The sequence below is a fragment of the Panicum virgatum genome, chromosome 8K, assembly GCF_016808335.1.
Source record: "Panicum virgatum strain AP13 chromosome 8K, P.virgatum_v5, whole genome shotgun sequence".
NCBI classification, from domain to species: Eukaryota; Viridiplantae; Streptophyta; class Magnoliopsida; order Poales; family Poaceae; genus Panicum; species Panicum virgatum.
In genome coordinates, this window is record NC_053143.1 from 41,247,571 (window position 1) to 41,268,605 (window position 21,035).

At 51.2% G+C, this 21,035-nt stretch overlaps 1 protein-coding gene and 1 non-coding gene across 4 annotated transcripts; both read right to left on the bottom strand.

Moving 5' to 3' along the window:
* Window positions 1-761: 761 nt before the first annotated feature.
* Window positions 762-4,260, bottom strand: LOC120644697 (EEF1A lysine methyltransferase 4-like). Of its 3 annotated transcripts, XR_005663923.1 has the most exons (9): window positions 4,093-4,260; window positions 3,900-3,996; window positions 3,666-3,807; window positions 3,449-3,531; window positions 2,586-2,720; window positions 2,100-2,204; window positions 1,734-1,946; window positions 1,189-1,353; window positions 762-967 (listed from the first exon to the last, which is right to left on the bottom strand). XR_005663923.1 is itself a non-coding variant. In XM_039921375.1 (7 exons), exons 1-7 carry the CDS (start codon window positions 4,161-4,163, stop codon window positions 1,821-1,823), a joined length of 759 nt encoding a protein of 252 aa, XP_039777309.1. In that variant the 5' UTR covers window positions 4,164-4,260; the 3' UTR covers window positions 1,437-1,820. The 3 variants fall into 3 exon arrangements, 1 of the variants encoding a protein (XP_039777309.1); XR_005663924.1 differs by lacking the exon at window positions 762-967 and having other exon boundaries at window positions 1,116-1,353; XM_039921375.1 differs by lacking the exons at window positions 762-967; window positions 1,189-1,353 and having other exon boundaries at window positions 1,437-1,946.
* A 94-nt stretch (window positions 4,261-4,354) lies between these two features.
* Window positions 4,355-4,428, bottom strand: TRNAE-UUC. The gene has a single exon. It is a non-coding gene; the product is annotated as a tRNA-Glu (tRNA).
* Between the last annotated feature and the right edge of the window lie 16,607 nt (window positions 4,429-21,035).

The window sequence follows — 21,035 nt, forward strand, 5'->3', positions numbered from 1 at the left end:
TGACATCTTTGATTTCGGACTTTGGATGTATCATTTTCATTTTGTTGAGTCTAGTACTCTAGTGCTTAGTGTCAACTCTCCAAATGCAACGTCATTGCATTCATGTTGCATTTGTGAGGGGGTGTTAAGGGTATAAGAGTAAATGAGTCAAGGGTAGTTTAGTCTTTTCCTATTGTCTAGGGTTTGGGTGCTCATGTACTATATATATACCCCATTTGGGGCTATCCAATACATCCATCTGTTTAGCCTCAATCTCATTTGTGACAATAATCAGCATAAGGACATGTATGGACAAGCACGAACCTGTTGCTACATAGGGATCATCTGCGGATGCCAAGTATGAATCATCTACCTCTAGTAGTTGATGCTAGCCCACCTCGCCATTGATGATGGATCGGAAAGGGCCCCCGGGGAGCCGGCTGGTCAAGGGGAAAACGTAGGCATATAGGCAATCGGTAAGGTAAATGATATGTCCCGGACCCTTGTGGAAATATCGGATGTGGGTCCCATACCATAGGAAAACGTGCTTGCCAACCACTGGGGAGGCAAGTCAACCGTCCACCTGTTGCGCGCAACGCCTCTCGCCACAGGCTTTCTTAGTCATGGGAGTTTGTTTTGGCTCCACAGTAGAACAAAAAAAATGGCCATATTCTCAAATCTAGCCTCAATACACCGCAATTTCGTTCAATACCTCATCGGCTCAACCGATGGATAGAAGAGAAATTTATATATTGATGACTAGATTGTTCATAGATCCCACAGGTTGGACAAACATCATTGCAAGATCAGAAACGCCAGAGATCCCGAAATGGTCTATCTTTTGATGGGTTAGATTCATCCTCAAACCCTCAAAGATCTGTCAACCTTCCTCTTAAACTCATCAACCCTGAAATGGTCTCCCTTCTGATGGGTTAGATTCATCCTCAAACCCTCACAGATCTTGTCAACCTACTGCCTCAGTCCAGTCCTATGAAAAGTGCAATTCTAGTTTTTTCAGACAAATTATTGGTACCGTGAAAAGACTTTTATACCCTCATTTGTTTACCACATGCGGTTAGGTTTGCCATGCAAATCAAATCTAACCACTTAATTAGGCAGGTAGTTAAGATCCAATCTTTAGGATTGCACTCTTTGTGAATTTTTTTTTTCAAACACAGGATTGCACTTTTTATGAGACGGAGGAAGTACCTCTTACAACTCATCAACGTTTGTGCCGAATTAAAATCCTCAGTATCTTGCTATTCATGGACCATATTCATTCTTGTAGCAGCAGGCAATGAATTTTGATAGCTGTTGGACTCCGGTGCGGCGGTGACCGTTTGCCCACATATATTGTTTAGCTTCGTCTGCATCCTGAAGTTTGATGGAACAGATATGCTGTCAAAATAACCTGTGTTCTTTTCCAAACAAACAAAAGTGTATTGACTCAGGTGATATCAACCAGCCAACTCAAACCAAGCCATGCGATTTCCAAGATCCCATCCTAGTTATAGTTCCTCATTCAAAAAAAACGGCAGGCTCTCTCCCAGTAAACAGGTATCACTAAAAATATGATTTTGTACCTATGAAACTGCCATGTCATAATTGGATTAACGGGAAAGATCTCACCGTATATCTTAACTAGAGTTGACGGAAGCATTCAATGTACAATCATACATAGAAACCTAGCAACCCCATCGCGCAATAAGGCCCCACTGCTCCAAAATATTGTACAAACAACATTGCAGGATTACCAGCGCTGGACTGGTCCTTCTTTTGATGTGTTAGCTTCATGCCATCAAACCTTCAAAGATCACGGCAGCCGCTTGTTAACCTGCCACTCACAACTCCTCTACATTTGTGCGGAATATAAAATCTTCACTCTCGAGCTCTTCATGGACCATATTTACTCTTGGAGCAGCAGGTATTATATTTTGGTAACTATTGGACTCCAGTGACCTCTTGCCCTAGAGATCAAAAGGCAAATAATTAAGAAGAAAGTTTTTTGTTAGGGGGTGAATTGATTTCAGTAATAATAAAACTTCAAGCATAATTGAACCATGATGTCTACGAGGTAACTGATGAGCTCAACTGAAATCAATGGGAAGGTAAAAATTAACCTTCTTAAGAGTGTAGAAAAAATAATGGAAGCCGTCACCAAAGGTACTGTACTCAACAGACCATGTAAACTCGGGAGCTTCAAAAAATCGACGTCGAAAGTGTGGCTGCCATATGAAAGTTCTTCATTGAGAACAAAAGGATTACTAGATAAAAGAAAAGAATAAGACACACAGCTTCAGCCTTGTAGCATGTTCCTCTTTGCAAAATTTACTTATTTCATCCTCTGAGAGACAATTTTAACTGTATGATGTGATAGTTCATAGTTCTAAGAGAAAAGTAGTTCTTTTCAAAAGGAAATCATATGAAATGCACAGATTTTTATGCTGTCAAACAAAGAAATGAAACGCCCTAAGACAATACCAGAAATAAATAAATAAATCTGACACGAATGATTGTTGTAAATGAAATTAAATAAATCCAACATGAATGATTGTTGTAAATGAAATTAATGGAAGGCGCATTTGGACAATGAGAATCTCCCTGACCTGTCCAAAGGTAATTGATACAAATATGCCTTCTGGCTTCAAAACCCTGTGGATACATTCAAGCATTTTCATAACATTATTTACTGTTGTAGGATTGGGGTTCCATGGATCGCCACTGTCCACAAACAATACGTCCTGTTAAAAAGGATGTTCTTTTATTAAGTCTAACAGATGACACCAGATAATGTACTAGGCTACTAGCACTAGCCATGAGAATGAACATAAGTACATAACAGATCGTTCTTAGTTGTTTCCAATGATGCTAAATTTGTGACATGAACATTGGGACTATTCCTGTTCCCTCCCTGTATATTTTAACTCCACCAGAAGCTTTTTGCTGAAACCATTTCATAGGACCGGTATTTGGTTCTACTGTTAAAGGAAACTTCTAAAATAGATCCATCGCACTTAAAGATCAGAATGAGTCTGCTCATTTCGTTGCTAGATGGAAACCTTCAAACTTTAAACTGGGTAATACATGCTGGCCTTTTGCACGCGTGGTAAATAGATGCAAGTCTCTCTTCTGCTTCTTGCTAAAGCATGAACAGTCATCATAACACCAGTATCATGGTGCTAAAAGTAGCTATCAGGTTGTCTTCGAAAATGCAGTACCACTACCACTGTACTAAAAATATTTCAAAAATGCAGTGCTGTAGTTGGCACACTATAACATAGGCTAAAAAATAAAGGTCAGCTTCAGATTGAGGTCATGAGATTGCCTTTTCAGCCGATCTATAATTTTTTCTAATTTCAACTTTTTGGTGAGACTAGGCCACACAATAGATGCTTAACACCCTAAGATCCTCCAGGTCATAAACTCAAGTTTATCCACAAGAAGGAACGAGATTATGAACATTGCATACCATGGTGCCCTTCTCGATGACAAGGTCAAAGCTCTCTGGCTCAAACGGCAGGTCAAGCATGTCCGCCACCACAACATCCACGCCTGCAGGAAGCAAGGACCCAAAATCTCAACCATAATGGTGGCCATTGGTAATGTGACCAGCCACAAAGCGTGAAATCATCTTCTTCTTCTTTTTATCGGTGAGGAATGGCACGCGGATAACAGTGGAGACTCACCTTTGGTGCCCTGCGCGGCGAGGCGGTCGCGCATCCGCTGGACGGCGACGGGGGAGAGGTCGACGCAGGTGATGCCGCCGGCGACGCCCTCCCGCAGGAGCTCCTCCCCGAGCCGCGAGTTGCCGCACCCGACCTCGAGGACCTGCACACGCAGCGAAGGGGCGGAGCCGCTCCTGGTGACTGACACCACGCGACAGGATTGGGGGGTTGAGGAGAGGGAGTGGGAGGGCGCACCGAGAGGGACGGGGAGAGGAGCGGCGCGAGGAGGTGGCGGAAGTGGGAGAAGTCCTTGAACCACTCGTAGTGCTCCTCCTTCCCGAACCGCTCGTCCCTGCGCGAGGCGGGCGGCCGCCGGCGGGGTCAGATTTGCTGCACTCCGCTCGGTCTGGCTGAAAAGCGGAGACGTGGGGGGAGGGAGGGAGTGAACCAGTAGGAGGGGTCGAGGTAGCCGGAGGCGGTGGGCGGGGCGACGTCGTCGTCGGCGGCGGCGGCGGCCATCGCTGGTGGGGCACGTGTTCGCCGGCGGCGCCGGAACGGGGAATGCTAGCTGGGTTTGGGGGGGATGGAGGGAGGCTGGGCCCGTTGAACCCTACGGCGTAGCGCGATGGCCGTCGGATCGGATATGGACGGTTGGGATTGGTACATGAGGGACAAAAAAGGAAAAAGATTGGGAATTGCAAAAGAAAAGTTTCCATTGCCGGGATTTGAACCCGGGTCGCCTGGGTGAAAGCCAGGTATCCTAACCGGACTAGACGACAATGGATTTGTGATAAGAGGACACCATAATATCTAATTGTCAGAGTGTGCCTTCTGGCTCGGCTCAAGCTTCTTGCAATCTCGTATAACCAAGAGTGATGTTTGTTATTAATCGCGAGTAATGGCATCAGGTTAAAATGCTTCATGGTATAATTTGTCCTACCCCAACTCTATAAGTTGTTTTATTTCGGCACACAGAACCATTAGCTATTTCGCACTAAACTTCCAAAGCAACCATTAGAATGAAGTCCTTAGGCTCTGTTTAGATGTCGATATTGGAGGATTTAGTATTGAATTGGGTTTCAACACCAAAACATACTAGCTTTGAAAGACAAAGTCACAATATATACCCAACTCATCCGTTATTTGGAAGTAGAGGAATCCATTATTTGGATGTAGAGGAATCACGTACTTAGAGAAGAGCTCGTGAGTAGACTTTGTGGTAGCATCTTTTTTTAGTTATTAGCTAGGACATAGCTTTAAGTGAATTAAATCTGATGACATAATAACTTGGGAATGGACAAAGCTTTACGTATCCAGGAACTTATTGATGATCATGTATATATAAGATTGTGTTTGGGTTCATGGATTAAAGTTGTAGTTCATTGTGTGATCCACACAGGTAAGGATGGATTTCAAGTTGTTATATGAAATTTGGAGTTTTATTTGGTCAAAATCAAATCAAATTCATTGAACCGGGGCACTGTTACTCCACTGTGCTCGTCACTGTGAGCCCGACGCCCATACCGCCGCTGTGGTCGCCGGCGAGCGCGTCCACGCGTCGGCATTCGCGCCCGACCTCGGTGTCGGCGCTCTTATCCTCGTGGACGCCTCGAAGCTTCCCGTTCCGTTCCACCCTTCTCCTTCCTCGGAGCTAGGTCGAGCTCGAGCGAGCAAAACTGAGCGAAGCCACCGCCGCTCGTCGCACCGGCCGTTCCTCGCCGCTAACCCACTCCATCCCTCCACGAGCGCGGCCGTGCCCTACCCCGGCCGAAGTCAAGCCCCAGACGCCGTCCGCCATTGCTGTCCTCGTCAAGCTCCGCCCCGAGCTTCGCCCCTCACATCGACGACCCCCTTCCGGCCTTCCTTCGTGCAAAACGAATCCCTGGTGAGCTCAATCGCGGCCTACTCCTACTCCCCGACCCTTTCCCCACTTGATTCCGCGGCCGCCGGTGTCGGAACGCCGCCGCGCCGCCGTCGCCGCCGCTTGCCACCGCCGGCGCACGCCGCGGGGCCGCTCCTGCGCATGCCCGCTCGCGCCGCCGCGAGCCCTAGGCCCGCCTGGGGCCACTGGCCCTCACCCGCACCGCCGCGCCGCCGATTCCGCCCCACCGGCGGGGGACGCCGCGCGCCGCGGCCCTTGCCCCAGCGCTGCCGCGGACCCCCTGGCGCGCGCGCCTCTGGGCCGCACCGCGCGCGCTCCGGCCGGCCGCCGCCCGTCCCGCACCCCGCACCCCGGCCGCGGCTCGGCCCAGCCGCGTCGCCGGCCGGCCGCCGCCGGCGGGGGCCGGTGCTGCGCCGAGCGCGCTCCGCCTGGTCGTGCGGCCGCCCGTGCGGGCGAAGCAGAGGAGGGGGCGGGCTGGGCTCCCTGGCAAGTGGGGCCCTGCTGTCAGCCTCCCTTTCCTTTAATGTTTTTAAGTTTTATTTCTTTATTCCGGCTGGAAAATTCATAATTACCTAGAAATTCACAGAAAAATGCGAAAAATGCCAAACAAATTTTGTTAGGTTTCTAAAATCATGATCTTCAGAGGAAAAATACTTAAGCATGTATTTTATCACTTTTGCTCTGCTGAAAATTCGGTGTGCGTTAAACCTAGTTTATTTATTACCGTTTGTTCTAGGGTTCTAAAAATTATGGAAAATTCGCAGTGGCTTACTCATTTCATGTGTAGCCCACTGTAAAAGTTTCATTACCTGTTTCTATGCACTTTTGGGTAGATCTATTTATATTTCGTTTACCTTGCTAGGGTTTTAAATGCTTTGTAGCAGCAGTAATTGTTGGAAAAATTTGGGTGGCATGCTTTACTGCTTCTCGTTGAGCTGTTTAATTTTGTTGCTAGGTCATGTATGCAAGTAGGTTTTTACTTATAAATTGCCCTAGCTATGCTCTTTTCCTTATAAATGTTGTTAGTATTTATTTCATGTATGTGTAACTTTAGCAAAGCAAGTATCGGTTTTAATCCATGCTGCTCTAAGCTAATTTAGTAGTTGTTTTTGGAAGAACTTTGGAATCGCATCATAAGCACATATGCATCGCATCTTAAGCACTCATGTTTTGCGTTGTGTCCTAATGGTTGCATGGCATATTTTTATTCGTGTAGACGCCGCGAACGAAGTCGCCCACGAGTTGATCGCTGAGCCGGTCCAGGAGCCATGAGCAGAAGAGCAGCAGGAGGACGCCGTTGAGCCCGCTCCAGAAGATTTCGTTAACCCCGCTGACCTGCAAAGCAAGCCCCGGAGCATAACCATAATTTAAATTATTCAATGTTTATTTAAGTATTTGTGCATTTAAGTATTAGGAATTGTATGAAACCCTAGTATGCATGTTCTCCCTAGGTACCTGTGAGTCCATACTAGTGTGCAGGTATCGTTAGCAATGCTTTGCTAAGTAGGATTCCGGTAAAAGTCGAGTGATTACTGTCACTCGCGAGATTTAGGATCTTGATTCCTTAGTTATGGCTTTGAAATGAATTGTTGAATAAAGAGAAATGGAGACCGGGCGGAAATGAGTTGGATTAATGGTATTGAATGGATGAAAAGAAATCTCCGCCTGTGTCGATTGAGGACCATTCCGTTGTTGGCAGTGTTGACTGAGTTTGAACAGTACTAACCACATGCCGGAAGTAGGAGGTAGTCGAAACCGGTAAGTGTAACATCCCGAAAATTACCTAAAATAAATCGTGCGCTAAAATTTTGTTTCTCGTCGTTGAGCTCGATCTCTCCTTAAAACCCTGAACCCTAATTCCCAGAAACCCTCCCGAACAACCCGACACCCGACTTCAATCCGCGTCCCATCTCCTTTCCACCCAACGCGACGCGTCGTGACCGGCCGCCGCGAATCCCGCCCCTCTTTTTCCCTCTCTCCTTTTCCCTCTTCCCCTCCGGCCGCGTGCCCCATTTTCCCGTGGCCCGCACCCGCGTGGCCGACCGCGGCCGCAGTCGCCGCTGGCGCGCACCGCCTCCCCCCTCCTCCTTTTTCCTTTCCCTCTCTCTCCCATTTTCTTTTTCTCTATTCCTTTTCCTTTTTTTCATTTCTTTTTCCCTTCTCACTTTTTCCTTTTTCTTTTCTCTCCCTCCCTCCTTCCCTTCTCCCTCCTCTGCCTCGCTCCCGCTCGCCCCGAGCCCGCCAGGCCGGCTCCCTTCCCCGCTCGCGCGCCTGGGCCGCTCCCCGCCCGGCCGCGCCGCCCTTCCCCTTCCGTGCCACCTGCCTGAGCAGCCTGACCGCCCCGGCCGGCCCGAACGCCGCGCTCGCGCACGCGCACGGCGCCCGGCGCGTCGAGCCGCGACGCGCGCACGCGCACCGCGTGCACCGCACCGCGCGTCGAGCCGCTCGCTGAGCCCGCGTGCGTGCCCGGCCACGACGCGCGCCGCGCGTCGCTGCGCCTCCCCGCTGCAGTGCCAGCACGCGCGCTCGCCGCGGCCACGCCGCCCGCGCTGCCCCGCTCGGCGCCGCTCACGCACACGCACCGCGCCGCCCCGGCCCCGGCCTCGCCCAGCTCGCTCGCCCCGCCCCTGTGCGTGCACCTGCCCGTGCGCACGCGCACGCGTGCACACGGTGCCTCGGTTGACCGCACCCCGTCGCCGCCACCTCCGCGTGGCCTCGCTCCCGCCGAGCCGCAGCGACGCGAGCTCCGCCGAGCCACGTGCGCCGCCCCGCCACCTTCGCTGCCGCCCCCCTGTGTCGCACAGCGCTGCTGGTCCCACTCGCCGCCTGCCCCGAGTGGTCAAGTCGCCGCTGTGCCACCTCGCCGGCCGCGCCGCCGCGTCCCGACGCCAGCAAGCGGCCGGAGCGCCATAACTCCGCCCCGCACCGCTCGCCGGACGCACCTACCGGCCGCCACCGGCTCACCCTACCCCCACCGCCTCATTTCTCCTATAAAAGGGGCCCCGAGCTCCCCGGCCAACCCCACAACCTCACCCGCCGGCCATAGCCCCCTCTCCTAACCTGCAGCGCCGCCGCCGCAGCCATTCCCGCCCGCCGCCGCCGGCCCACGTCGCCCCGCCTCTGCGCGCCATCCCAGCCCAAGGTGAGGCCGGGATCCCCCTCCAGAGCGCCACCCTTCTCCTTCCCCCTCACTCCCGGTCGCCGCCCAAGCCCAGCGCGCCCGAATCGGGCCGCCGCCGGCGAGCCGACGCTCCTCCCCTGTTCTGCAATGGGAGGAAGGGGATGGGTGGCCGTTTTGCGTTTAGGCCCTCCCTCTCCTCCCATTCTATTACAGACCCTTTTCCATTATAACCCTTTTTCTAAAAACACCCTCCCTGTTCTCGTATTTTGCAACCAAACCCTCCGTTATTTAAACTTAATAATAACCAGACCCCTACACCATTCTAATAAGCCCAAATATTCTTAGAAATTATAACCAGGCCCTTTCCATCCCAGAAAAATTTACAAACGAGTCCCTGAACTACTGACTGAACCCTAACCACCCCGTTGCCCTATCATTTTATGTACCAAACAAACTCTGTTCGACCCGAAACTTTACCATGCCTGTTATAACTCAACTTCAGCCGTGCCATTAAGAAACCACTCAAAAATGCCACTTCTACCTCCATATTTTATGTGTCCCCGATTCGGGCTCAACGATGAATCTTTGTATTGATTGGACGCTTGTTTGTGTGTGCTGTAGACCGCGGAGTGAACGAAGGAGAGCCCGTCATCGAGCAGTACTGCGAGCAAGGGAACGAGGATCAGTTCCACGACCCCGAGCCCGAAGGACAGGACTTCCCCGAAGGCTTTGAAGACGGCAAGTTCAATCCCATCCTTTGATGCATGTTTCTGTCCTAGTTTTTATAAACACGACCCCATGGCCTGTTTTATAAAATTGCATATGTTTTGCTTGCATGAAAACACGGTTGGATAGCCACCCCTTGATTTGTGATGACCATTCCTTGACCACCTAGATTAACGTCTGATTTTGCTTGGACGTTAATCGATATTAGAATGCTTAGGACTTTACTCATAATACGATTTATTTTAAAGAAAATGTGTGCGTATGGGATGGGTAAATGTGGTGTTTTTGTAAAGAAAGTTTAGACGGGATGGATGGCATATCCACGGATTTGCCATTTGGTGTGCTCGTGCCAATGTGGCAGGGCAATGAAGGGAGATATCCATCTTGTCGTGTCTAAGGACCGAGTTGGTGTGTCATCTCACCTAACTCCACTATCGTGCAAACCACTCGACCGTTGAATGGGCAACGGCGTAGCATAAATCCCACTAGTTGGTGTGGTAGCCATCAGGAGAGCTGAGAGCAACGGGTGACTAAGGAAAAGGGATAAGCCCCGGGTGACTTATGCCCGGTTATACCTAAGCAGACGGTTGATGACCCCTTGGTGCAACCCGTGATGGCTAGTCAGGCTTAGCTATGGTGGGTAATGGCTATGTTGGGATCTACACCGACACGACGGTGTTCGAGTTGTGGTATCCTACTTGTGGGTAAAGTTGCACACCTCTGCAGAGTTAAGAATCTATTCGAATAGCCGTGCCCACGGTATTGGGCGAGTTATGGTGTGGTCACATAACTAGTGTTTTATCGGGATGGGCTGGTGTGAGTTGTTTCGGAATTGTGTCCGGCAGATGTGCCGTGTGCTACGACAGACGGGGAGTCCGGTAGCAGTTTAAAAATTGGAAACTCCGTGTTACTTCTGAAATTGAATTTCATAAAGGTTTTCTTTAAAACAAACCCCTACATAAAATATCGTTTTTCTGCAAATTAAACCGTAACCTTATCCTTGACTTACCTAGGCATATTATTCTGATTTAACCCCTCCGTGGGTGTGGTTGGACTTGCTGAGTACGTTCGTACTCACCCCATTCTCACTTTTTACAGAAGAAGACCCGGACTTCGTTCCAGACGACGCCGAGTAGGGTTATCGTTCTACACCCAACCTTGCCTGTGGAACCGGCCCCGTTGAGATGCCTCCGCTGTCGCAGTACTCTGAGCCCGTAGTGGACCCTATGTGGTTTGCAGTCTGGTGTTATGTTGTAGCTTGGTTAATAATTATCATCATCTGTATCGAGTGTCCTCCAAGGTTTGTACGGTTTTGAACCATCTGATGTAATAAATGTGGCATCAGCCTCCTGGGACTGGTGCTTTGTATCACATTTAAGTCTTCTCTTATGAGGGGACGCTTCAGGTGGTATCAGAGCCGTAGGTTGGCCGTAAGACGTGACCCTAGGAGCGAAACCCGTTTTTAGACCCTTTACCTTAGGACTTTTCTATCCTTAATCCTTTCCTCACACAAACACTTACCTTTGGTTCTTGCCCTGTTCCAGATGGCTGACAATGGATGGATTGGCGGAATCTGTTTCGCAGAGCCCGGCCTTCCCAAGTTGTTGATACTCAGCCTGGAACGCATCGGAGTTGTGGATCCACCAGAGTTTCTCTATCGGGAGTACGACTCCAAGGGTACTCTTCGGTGTGACCTGATGATCTTCATAGCAAGAAGCACCCGCTATCCTGATGTGGACCCTTGGTTCATCTCCACCACTGGATTCCGTTTCCCGGATACCTATCGGAAAGCCGCCCGTAAAGCCCTGCGACGGCTCCGAGTGATCTACAAGCATCACCTTCAGCGAACTCCTATGGTGTTTTTCCCGCCAACTGAAGGAAGAGGACGCACATGGATTGCTAGGATGAGAGGACTTGGAAGAGAAGAAGAAGATCTGGAAGACACTGTATCCCACCTGTCCATCTATCTCACCGGCCTGGATGAGCTCTATCGCGAGCAAGCAGCACAACTGAAACAGCAGGTCCACAGAGCAGAAAAAGCAACCCAGGAGATGGAGGAACAACGGTCGAGGACTTTCCATGCCGAGTATTCCCTAGCCACCCTCCAAGTCCAAATGGATGAAAAAGATGAAGAACTGGAAGAACAGCGGGCAAGAGCCACACGTGCCGAGAACTCGCTAGCCGCTCTCCAAGCTCAGATACGGAGGTACGAGGCTCGCTGGGGAATAGGTGGATGGATAGAAGAAGACGAAGAAGAGGAAGAACCCATGGAAACCCATTGGGACGTTGGCACTCAGACTGAAGAAGAAGAACCCGAAGAAACCCACTGGGATAAAGGAACTCAGACCGAGGATGATGTGATGGATCAGTACCTTCCACTGAAGAAGCGCTCCTTTAGAATTGAGGAAGAATCCCCATGATAGGAGTAATCTCTAAGCTAGAACCTTTGTTCTAATAATCATGTACCCATGAAGTTGTACCCCACCATGATGCCATAAATAAAAACCATCTACCCCTTTGTGTACCGCAAATATTCGTGCAAGATCTTCACCCTATCTTTGTTTTCAGATGGCTGAGGAAGGATGGACCCAGGGCGACTGCCAAGCTGCACCTGGCTTCCCCAGCCTGTTGATCAATGCCCTGGAGAGCCTTGGCGTTACGGAACGCCCAAGGTACTACAGCAGAGAGTACGAGCATCATGGCACTCTCCGCTGCAGGGTGATCATAGTCATCGCCAGAAGTGAGCGCCACCCCAACATCCAGTCGTGGCGAGTGACCGCTACGGGATTCAGGCACCAAGACACCTATCCCTTGGCTGTCAGAAAGGCACTTCGGTACCTATGCCGGATTTTCGAAGAACACCTAGCACCCACGCCAATGAGGTTTTTTCCGCCGGCCATCAGAACCCCTGTTTGGGAAGCCCGCATGAGAAGCCTGGAACGGCGCCGCCACGAAGTAGACCCTTTGTACCAAGTGGCTAATTATCTGACCGCTTTGGACCAACTCTTCGATGAGCAGGCCCACCTGCTGAGGGAGCAGACCAATCGTGCCGAGCAAGCTGAACTCGCGGTGAGGCTCCAACAGGTCCGAGCAGCCCAAGCCGAGGCAAGAGCCGCAGCCGCGATCAGCAGTGAAGCAGTTGCACAGGAGAGCCTCAGACAGGCCCGAGACCGGCGCATGCAGGAATGGACCAGAAGTGGGACCCCAGTTCCGGCCATCGGAGAAGACCATGTTCTACTTGGGACACCCGTCATAGGATGGGGAACGCTCTTTGGAAGCCCTCGAGCTCCACCCGAGAACCCCGAAGGGTCTACTGCTGTCAGAGAAAGGGAAGTTGCTGCTCAGCCCCAAGAGAACGGGAACTCGGAGGACGACGAGCCGTTTGTTTCCCCGGAAGCACGTACCACCCCAGAAGAAGACTCGCCCCGCGAGTAGAGTGTCCGACCCTACCCTGTTGTTGTACCCTTCTAGTCCTTCCAGTTTAAGTTGTATTCCTAGTTGAACCTGTACCCAGACGTGTAGTACGCGTTCTAGTCTTGTTCCTGTGTTGTACCCTGCCTCGCTTTAGTAAAAGTTGCTTGTTTTCCTTGTGGTGTGCTTGTTGCGTGTGTGCCTTTCGGCAAAAGGGTAATTCTGCCTTCTTCAAAAATACGAATTAAATAACTTAAACATCACCTAATCCCAATCTCACAAAAACCCTACCAAATCTGCAGATGGTTTCCCGAAGCGTCACGAGGGCCTCCCGTGTCAGGGACCCTGCAGCCGCTGATGCAGGAGTACGCCTTAACGGGCAAAACCATCCTCAGGAAGAACAAGAAGTGAGTCAGGGCAGAGGAGAAAATCAGGATGCACAGCTACCACCACCACCACCCTTCGTGGACCTGGCACAAGTGATCCATAACCAGACTCTCATACTGGAGACACTGGCCAATGCTCTAATGAACAGGCAGCCACGAGAGGAGACCTTCAACGACAAGCTAACAGCCTTTCTGAGGGCCAAGCCACCCACTTTTGCTGGATCCAGCAACCCCTTGGACGCAGATGACTGGCTCCGCGTGATCCAGAGGAAGCTCGAGCCGTTTGGGTGCCAAGATCGGGATAAAGTCCTCCTGGCAGCACATCAACTCACCGGGACCCGCCTTAGCCTGGTGGGAAAATTACTGCGCTACTGCCAGAGATGCCTCCACCATCACCTGGAATGAATTCGTGAGAGAGTTCCGCCGCTATCACATCCCCTCAGCTACCATGAAGCGCAAGGCAGATGAATTCCGCGCACTTCAGCAGGGGAATATGACGGTAGAGGAGTATACACACCAGTTTATGGAATTGGCTCGCTATGCACCAGAAGAGGTGAACGACGACGAAAAGAAACAGGACATGTTCAAGAAGGGGCTAAATCCAGAACTCAGGACCCTGCTCACTCCTCAGATCTATCCTGATTTCAACACCTTGATGAACAAGGCAATCCTCACCGAGAAGGCTAAGATTGATGAAAGGAAAGAGAATAAGCGCAAGTTTCTGGAGAGTAAGTCTCGCCAGCAGGATCGTTTTCAGAAAACCAGAAGTCTCAGCTACAACGCACCAAGGTCCCAAGTCCCAATGCAGTACAAAACTCAGTCTCAAGTGACAGGACCACGGGCCCCTAACACACAGCCTAGAAGCCAGAACACCATGAGGGCCTCACAGAATAATGCGAGCCAAGTCACCAATAACAACAGCAATGTGAGGGCCTGTTTCAACTGCCGAGAGACAGGGCATTTCATCGCCGACTGCCCTTATACCAAGAACAAGCCAGCTACTTCAGCTTTCTCCAACACAGTGAACGGACCCAAACCAGTTCTGACCGGTGCCAACCGAGTGCCCCTCCGCGGCAACAGCAACAACAACAACAACCAGCAGAGGCAACCCCAGCAGTCTTTTGGACGAGCCCGCGTCAACCACATCGACGCACAGGAAGCTCAAGGAGCCCAGGGCGTTGTACTCGGTGAGTACCTAGTTAGCTCAACTCTTGCAACAGTACTATTCGATTCTGGAGCATCACACTCATTCATATCCTCAAGTTTTGTGGAGAAACATAAAATACCTACAGTACTACTAAAAACACCCCTGTTAACCCGGACGCCCGGAGGAGACATCAGGTGTCAACTGGGTTGTCTACGGGTAAGGATCAATTTAAGTGGGGTAGAATTTTTAGCAGACCTAGTAGTACTTAAGTCAGAAGGGATAGATGTAATCCTTGGAATGGACTGGCTAAGCAAACATAATGGCCTCATAGGTTGTACGGACAAGGTAGTACATCTGACAAACCCAGAGGGAGTCCGAGTGACCTGTCATACCCGGGAAAGTGGAGCAAACCCGATGGTGTTTAGCATGGAAGCCAAGTCCTTGGAAGAAGTCCCAGTAGTGAATGAGTACCCCGATGTCTTTCCCGAAGAACTTCCCGGTATGCCACCAGATAGGGACATAGAATTTGTCATTGATCTTGTTCCTGGAACCGCCCCCATAGCCAAAAGACCCTATAGGATGGCGGCCTCTGAGTTGGCAGAGTTAAAGAAACAACTAGAGGAGTTGCAACGGATTGGCTTCATCAGGCCAAGTTCGTCGCCTTGGGGAGCCCCGGTTCTATTTGTCAAAAAGAAGGACGGAAGTATGAGGTTATGTGTAGACTACCGGGCACTAAACGAAGTCACTATCAAAAACAAGTATCCCCTACCCAGAATCGATGACCTTTTTGACCAGTTAAAAGGAGCCAGGTACTTCTCCAAGATTGACCTGAGGTCCGGTTATTTTCAGCTCAAGATCAGGGAGAGCGACATCCCGAAAACAGCTTTTGTCACCCGGTATGGTCAGTTTGAGTTTACGGTAATGTCTTTTGGACTGACAAATGCACCTGCCTATTTCATGAACCTCATGAACAAAGTGTTTATGGACGAGTTAGATAAGTTTGTCGTAGTCTTCATTGACGACATACTTATTTACTCGAAGAGTATCCAGGAGCACGAGCAGCACCTGAGGGTAGTTTTGGAGAAGCTGAGAATGCATAGGCTATACGCCAAATTTAGCAAGTGTGAGTTCTGGCTGGAGAAGGTAGCTTTCCTTGGTCATATTCTGACCGCGGAAGGAGTAGCAGTGGATCCCGAGAAGGTCGAAGCAGTCTCCAACTGGCAAACGCCAACCAATGTCAGTGAGATCAGAAGCTTTCTTGGATTAGCTGGTTATTATCGGAGATTCATTGAAGGATTTTCTAAAATAGCCCGACCCATGACAGAGCTGCTCAAGAAGGAGAAGAAATTCACCTGGACGGAGTCGTGTGAAAGGAGTTTCCAGGAGTTGAAGCGAAGATTGACGACAGCCCCAGTGCTAACCCTGCCGGATATTCATCGGGATTTCGTCATCTATTGTGATGCGTCCCGACAAGGATTGGGTTGTGTGCTGATGCAAGATGGGAAAGTCGTTGCATATGCTTCCCGTCAGCTCAGGACTCATGAGCAAAATTACCCAACCCATGATTTGGAACTTGCAGCCGTAGTGCACGCACTTAAGATTTGGAGGCATTATTTGATTGGAAATAAGTGCGAAATTTTTACCGATCATAAAAGTCTGAAGTATATCTTCACCCAACCAGACCTAAACCTGAGGCAGAGAAGATGGCTAGAATTAGTCAAGGATTATAATTTGGAAATTCATTACCACCCGGGAAAGGCAAACGTAGTAGCTGATGCCTTGAGTCGGAAATCCTATGGGCCCAAGAATGACCATTTACAAGAGGAAATGGCGCGATTAAACGTGCACATTGTCCCTCGAGGCTCCAGCCAAGTGCTGGACGTTCAATCCACTCTAGAAGAAAGAATCAGGAAAGCCCAGAGAGCGGACAAGGGACTGATGGAAATCCGGAGGCAGACCGGAGAAAATAAGGCACCAGACTTTAGAGTGGATAATAAAGGAACGCTATGGTATAAAGATAGAATTTGTGTGCCCCAGAAGGGAGAATTCAGGCAAATAATCATGGACGAAGCTCACAACTCAGCCTACTCCATTCACCCGGGATCCACCAAAATGTATATGGACTTAAAACAGAAGTATTGGTGGAATGGGATGAAGACAGATATTGCACGGTTCGTCGCCCATTGCGATACTTGCCAGAGAATCAAAGCTGAACACCAGAAGCCGGCAGGATTGTTGCAGCCCCTACCCATTCCGGTGTGGAAATGGGATGAAATAGGGATGGATTTTGTGGTAGGACTGCCCAGAACCCAGAAAGGACACGATTCCATATGGGTAATAGTGGACCGACTCACTAAAGCGGCTCACTTCATACCCGTACGGACCAATTACGGCGGAGAAAAGCTAGCCAAGCTCTATGTGGAAAATATAGTAAAGTTGCATGGTGTGCCCAGTCGAATCATCTCAGATAGAGGGACCCAGTTCACCTCTAGATTTTGGAAAAGCTTGCATAAAGCTATGGGCACCAAGCTAGACTTTAGTTCCGCTTATCACCCGCAGACAGATGGTCAGACAGAAAGGGTGAATCAGATTATGGAAGATATGTTGAGAGCATGTGTTCTCACCTACGGCAAAGATTGGGAACAGAGTTTACCCTATGCCGAGTTCTCATACAACAACGGGTATCAAGCAAGCTTGGGCAAGTCGCCGTTCGAAGCTCTTTACGGAAGGAAATGCAGAACCCCTCTGATGTGGTCAGAAGTTGGAGAACGTGCTCTAGTCGGGCCCGCCCTCATAAAGGAAGCAGAAGAAAGGGTGGCCGAGATCAGAGAAAAGCTGAAAGCAGCCCAGTCCCGACAGAAGAGTTACGCTGACAAGAAAAGGCGGGAAATAAGTTTCGGTCCAGGGGATTTTGTGTATCTCAAGGTATCGCCTATTCGAGGAACCCGAAGATTTCAGGTACAAGGAAAATTGGCCCCTCGGTATATTGGACCATACCGAGTTCTGAAGAAAGTTGGAGCAGTAGCATACCATTTGGAGCTACCAGAAGAAATGTCGGATATACACCCAGTATTCCATGTCTCGCAGTTGAGAAGGTGTTTGAGGATACCCGAAGTAGAGCATGTGCCGGTTGAAACGATAGATCTGCAGCCAGACCTGCGATATCAGGAAATACCGGTGAAGATCCTAGACACCGTCACCAGGAGGACCAGAAACTCCGAAGTACGAATTTGCAGAGTTCAGTGGAGCAGGCACGGAGTAAAAGAAGCTACGTGGGAACGCGAAGATGCTTTGAAGAAGGAATTTCCCCACCTATTTAGGGACCAGTCGAATCTCGAGGACGAGATTCATTTTAAGTGGGGTAGGTTTGTAACATCCCGAAAATTACCTAAAATAAATCGTGCGCTAAAATTTTGTTTCTCGTCGTTGAGCTCGATCTCTCCTTAAAACCCTGAACCCTAATTCCCAGAAACCCTCCCGAACAACCCGACACCCGACTTCAATCCGCGTCCCATCTCCTTTCCACCCAACGCGACGCGTCGTGACCGGCCGCCGCGAATCCCGCCCCTCTTTTTCCCTCTCTCCTTTTCCCTCTTCCCCTCCGGCCGCGTGCCCCATTTTCCCATGGCCCGCACCCGCGTGGCCGACCGCGGCCGCAGTCGCCGCTGGCGCGCACCGCCTCCCCCCCTCCTCCTTTTTCCTTTCCCTCTCTCTCCCATTTTCTTTTTCTCTATTCCTTTTCCTTTTTTTTCATTTCTTTTTCCCTTCTCTCTTTTTCCTTTTTCTTTTCTCTCCCTCCCTCCTTCCCTTCTCCCTCCTCTGCCTCGCTCCCGCTCGCCCCGAGCCCGCCAGGCCGGCTCCCTTCCCCGCTCACGCGCCTGGGCCGCTCCCCGCCCGGCCGCGCCGCCCTTCCCCTTCCGTGCCACCTGCCTGAGCAGCCTGACCACCTCGGCCGGCCCGAACGCCGCGCTCGCGCACGCGCACGGCGCCCGGCGCGTCGAGCCGCGACGCGCGCACGCGCACCGCGTGCCCCGCACCGCGCGTCGAGCCGCTCGCTGAGCCCGCGTGCGTGCCCGGCCACGACGCGCGCCGCGCGTCGCTGCACCTCCCCGCTGCAGTGCCAGCACGCGCGCTCGCCGCGGCCACGCCGCCCGCTCTGCCCCGCTCGGCGCCGCCCACGCGCACGCACCGCGCCGCCCCGGCCCCGGCCTCGCCCAGCTCGCTCGCCCCGCCCCTATGCGTGCACCTGCCCGTGCGCACGCGCACGCGTGCACACGGTGCCTCGGTTGACCGCACCCCGTCGCCGCCACCTCCGCGTGGCCTCGCTCCCGCCGAGCCGCAGCGACGCGAGCTCCGCCGAGCCACGTGCGCCGCCCCGCCACCTTCGCTGCTGCCCCCCTGTGTCGCACAGCGCTGCTGGTCCCACTCGCCGCCTGCCCGAGTGGTCAAGTCGCCGCTGTGCCACCTCGCCGGCCGCGCCGCCGCGTCCCGACGCCAGCAAGCGGCCGGAGCGCCATAACTCCGCCCCGCACCGCTCGCCGGACGCACCTACCGGCCGCCACCGGCTCACCCTACCCCCACCGCCTCATTTCTCCTATAAAAGGGGCCCCGAGCTCCCCGGCCAACCCCACAACCTCACCCGCCGGCCATAGCCCCCTCTCCTAACCTGCAGCGCTGCCGCCGCAGCCATTCCCGCCCGCCGCCGCCGGCCCATGTCGCCCCGCCTCTGCGCGCCATCCCAGCCCAAGGTGAGGCCGGGATCCCCCTCCAGAGCGCCACCCTTCTCCTTCCCCCTCACTCCCGGTCGCCGCCCAAGCCCAGCGCGCCCGAATCGGGCCGCCGCCGGCGAGCCGACGCTCCTCCCCTGTTCTGCGATGGGAGGAAGGGGATGGGTGGCCGTTTTGCGTTTAGGCCCTCCCTCTCCTCCCATTCTATTACAGACCCTTTTCCATTATAACCCTTTTTCTAAAAACACCCTCCCTGTTCTCGTATTTTGCAACCAAACCCTCCGTTATTTAAACTTAATAATAACCAGACCCCTACACCATTCTAATAAGCCCAAATATTCTTAGAAATTATAACCAGGCCCTTTCCATCCCAGAAAAATTTACAAACGAGTCCCTGAACTACTGACTGAACCCTAACCACCCCGTTGCCCTATCATTTTATGTACCAAACAAACTCTGTTCGACCCGAAACTTTACCATACCTGTTATAACTCAACTTCAGCCATGCCATTAAGAAACCACTCAAAAATGCCACTTCTACCTCCATATTTTATGTGTCCCCGATTCGGGCTCAACGATGAATCTTTGTATTGATTGGACGCTTGTTTGTGTGTGCTGTAGACCGCGGAGTGAACGAAGGAGAGCCCGTCATCGAGCAGTACTGCGAGCAAGGGAACGAGGATCAGTTCCACGACCCCGAGCCCGAAGGACAGGACTTCCCCGAAGGCTTTGAAGACGGCAAGTTCAATCCCATCCTTTGATGCATGTTTCTGTCCTAGTTTTTATAAACACGACCCCATGGCCTGTTTTATAAAATTGCATATGTTTTGCTTGCATGAAAACACGGTTGGATAGCCACCCCTTGATTTGTGATGACCATTCCTTGACCACCTAGATTAACGTCTGATTTTGCTTGGACGTTAATCGATATTAGAATGCTTAGAACTTTACTCATAATACGATTTATTTTAAAGAAAATGTGTGCGTATGGGATGGGTAAATGTGGTGTTTTTGTAAAGAAAGTTTAGACGGGATGGATGGCATATCCACGGATTTGCCATTTGGTGTGCTCGTGCCAATGTGGCAGGGCAATGAAGGGAGATATCCATCTTGTCGTGTCTAAGGACCGAGTTGGTGTGTCATCTCACCTAACTCCACTATCGTGCAAACCACTCGACCGTTGAATGGGCAACGGCGTAGCATAAATCCCACTAGTTGGTGTGGTAGCCATCAGGAGAGCTGAGAGCAACGGGTGACTAAGGAAAAGGGATAAGCCCCGGGTGACTTATGCCCGGTTATACCTAAGCAGACGGTTGATGACCCCTTGGTGCAACCCGTGATGGCTAGTCAGGCTTAGCTATGGTGGGTAATGGCTATGTTGGGATCTACACCGACACGACGGTGTTCGAGTTGTGGTATCCTACTTGTGGGTAAAGTTGCACACCTCTGCAGAGTTAAGAATCTATTCGAATAGCCGTGCCCACGGTATTGGGCGAGTTATGGTGTGGTCACATAACTAGTGTTTTATCGGGATGGGCTGGTGTGAGTTGTTTCGGAATTGTGTCCGGCAGATGTGCCGTGTGCTACGACGGACGGGGAGTCCGGTAGCAGTTTAAAAATTGGAAACTCCGTGTTACTTCTGAAATTGAATTTCATAAAGGTTTTCTTTAAAACAAACCCCTACATAAAATATCGTTTTTCTGCAAATTAAACCGTAACCTTATCCTTGACTTACCTAGGCATATTATTCTGATTTAACCCCTCCGTGGGTGTGGTTGGACTTGCTGAGTACGTTCGTACTCACCCCATTCTCACTTTTTACAGAAGAAGACCCGGACTTCGTTCCAGACGACGCCGAGTAGGGTTATCGTTCTACACCCAACCTTGCCTGTGGAACCGGCCCCGTTGAGATGCCTCCGCTGTCGCAGTACTCTGAGCCCGTAGTGGACCCTATGTGGTTTACAGTCTGGTGTTATGTTGTAGCTTGGTTA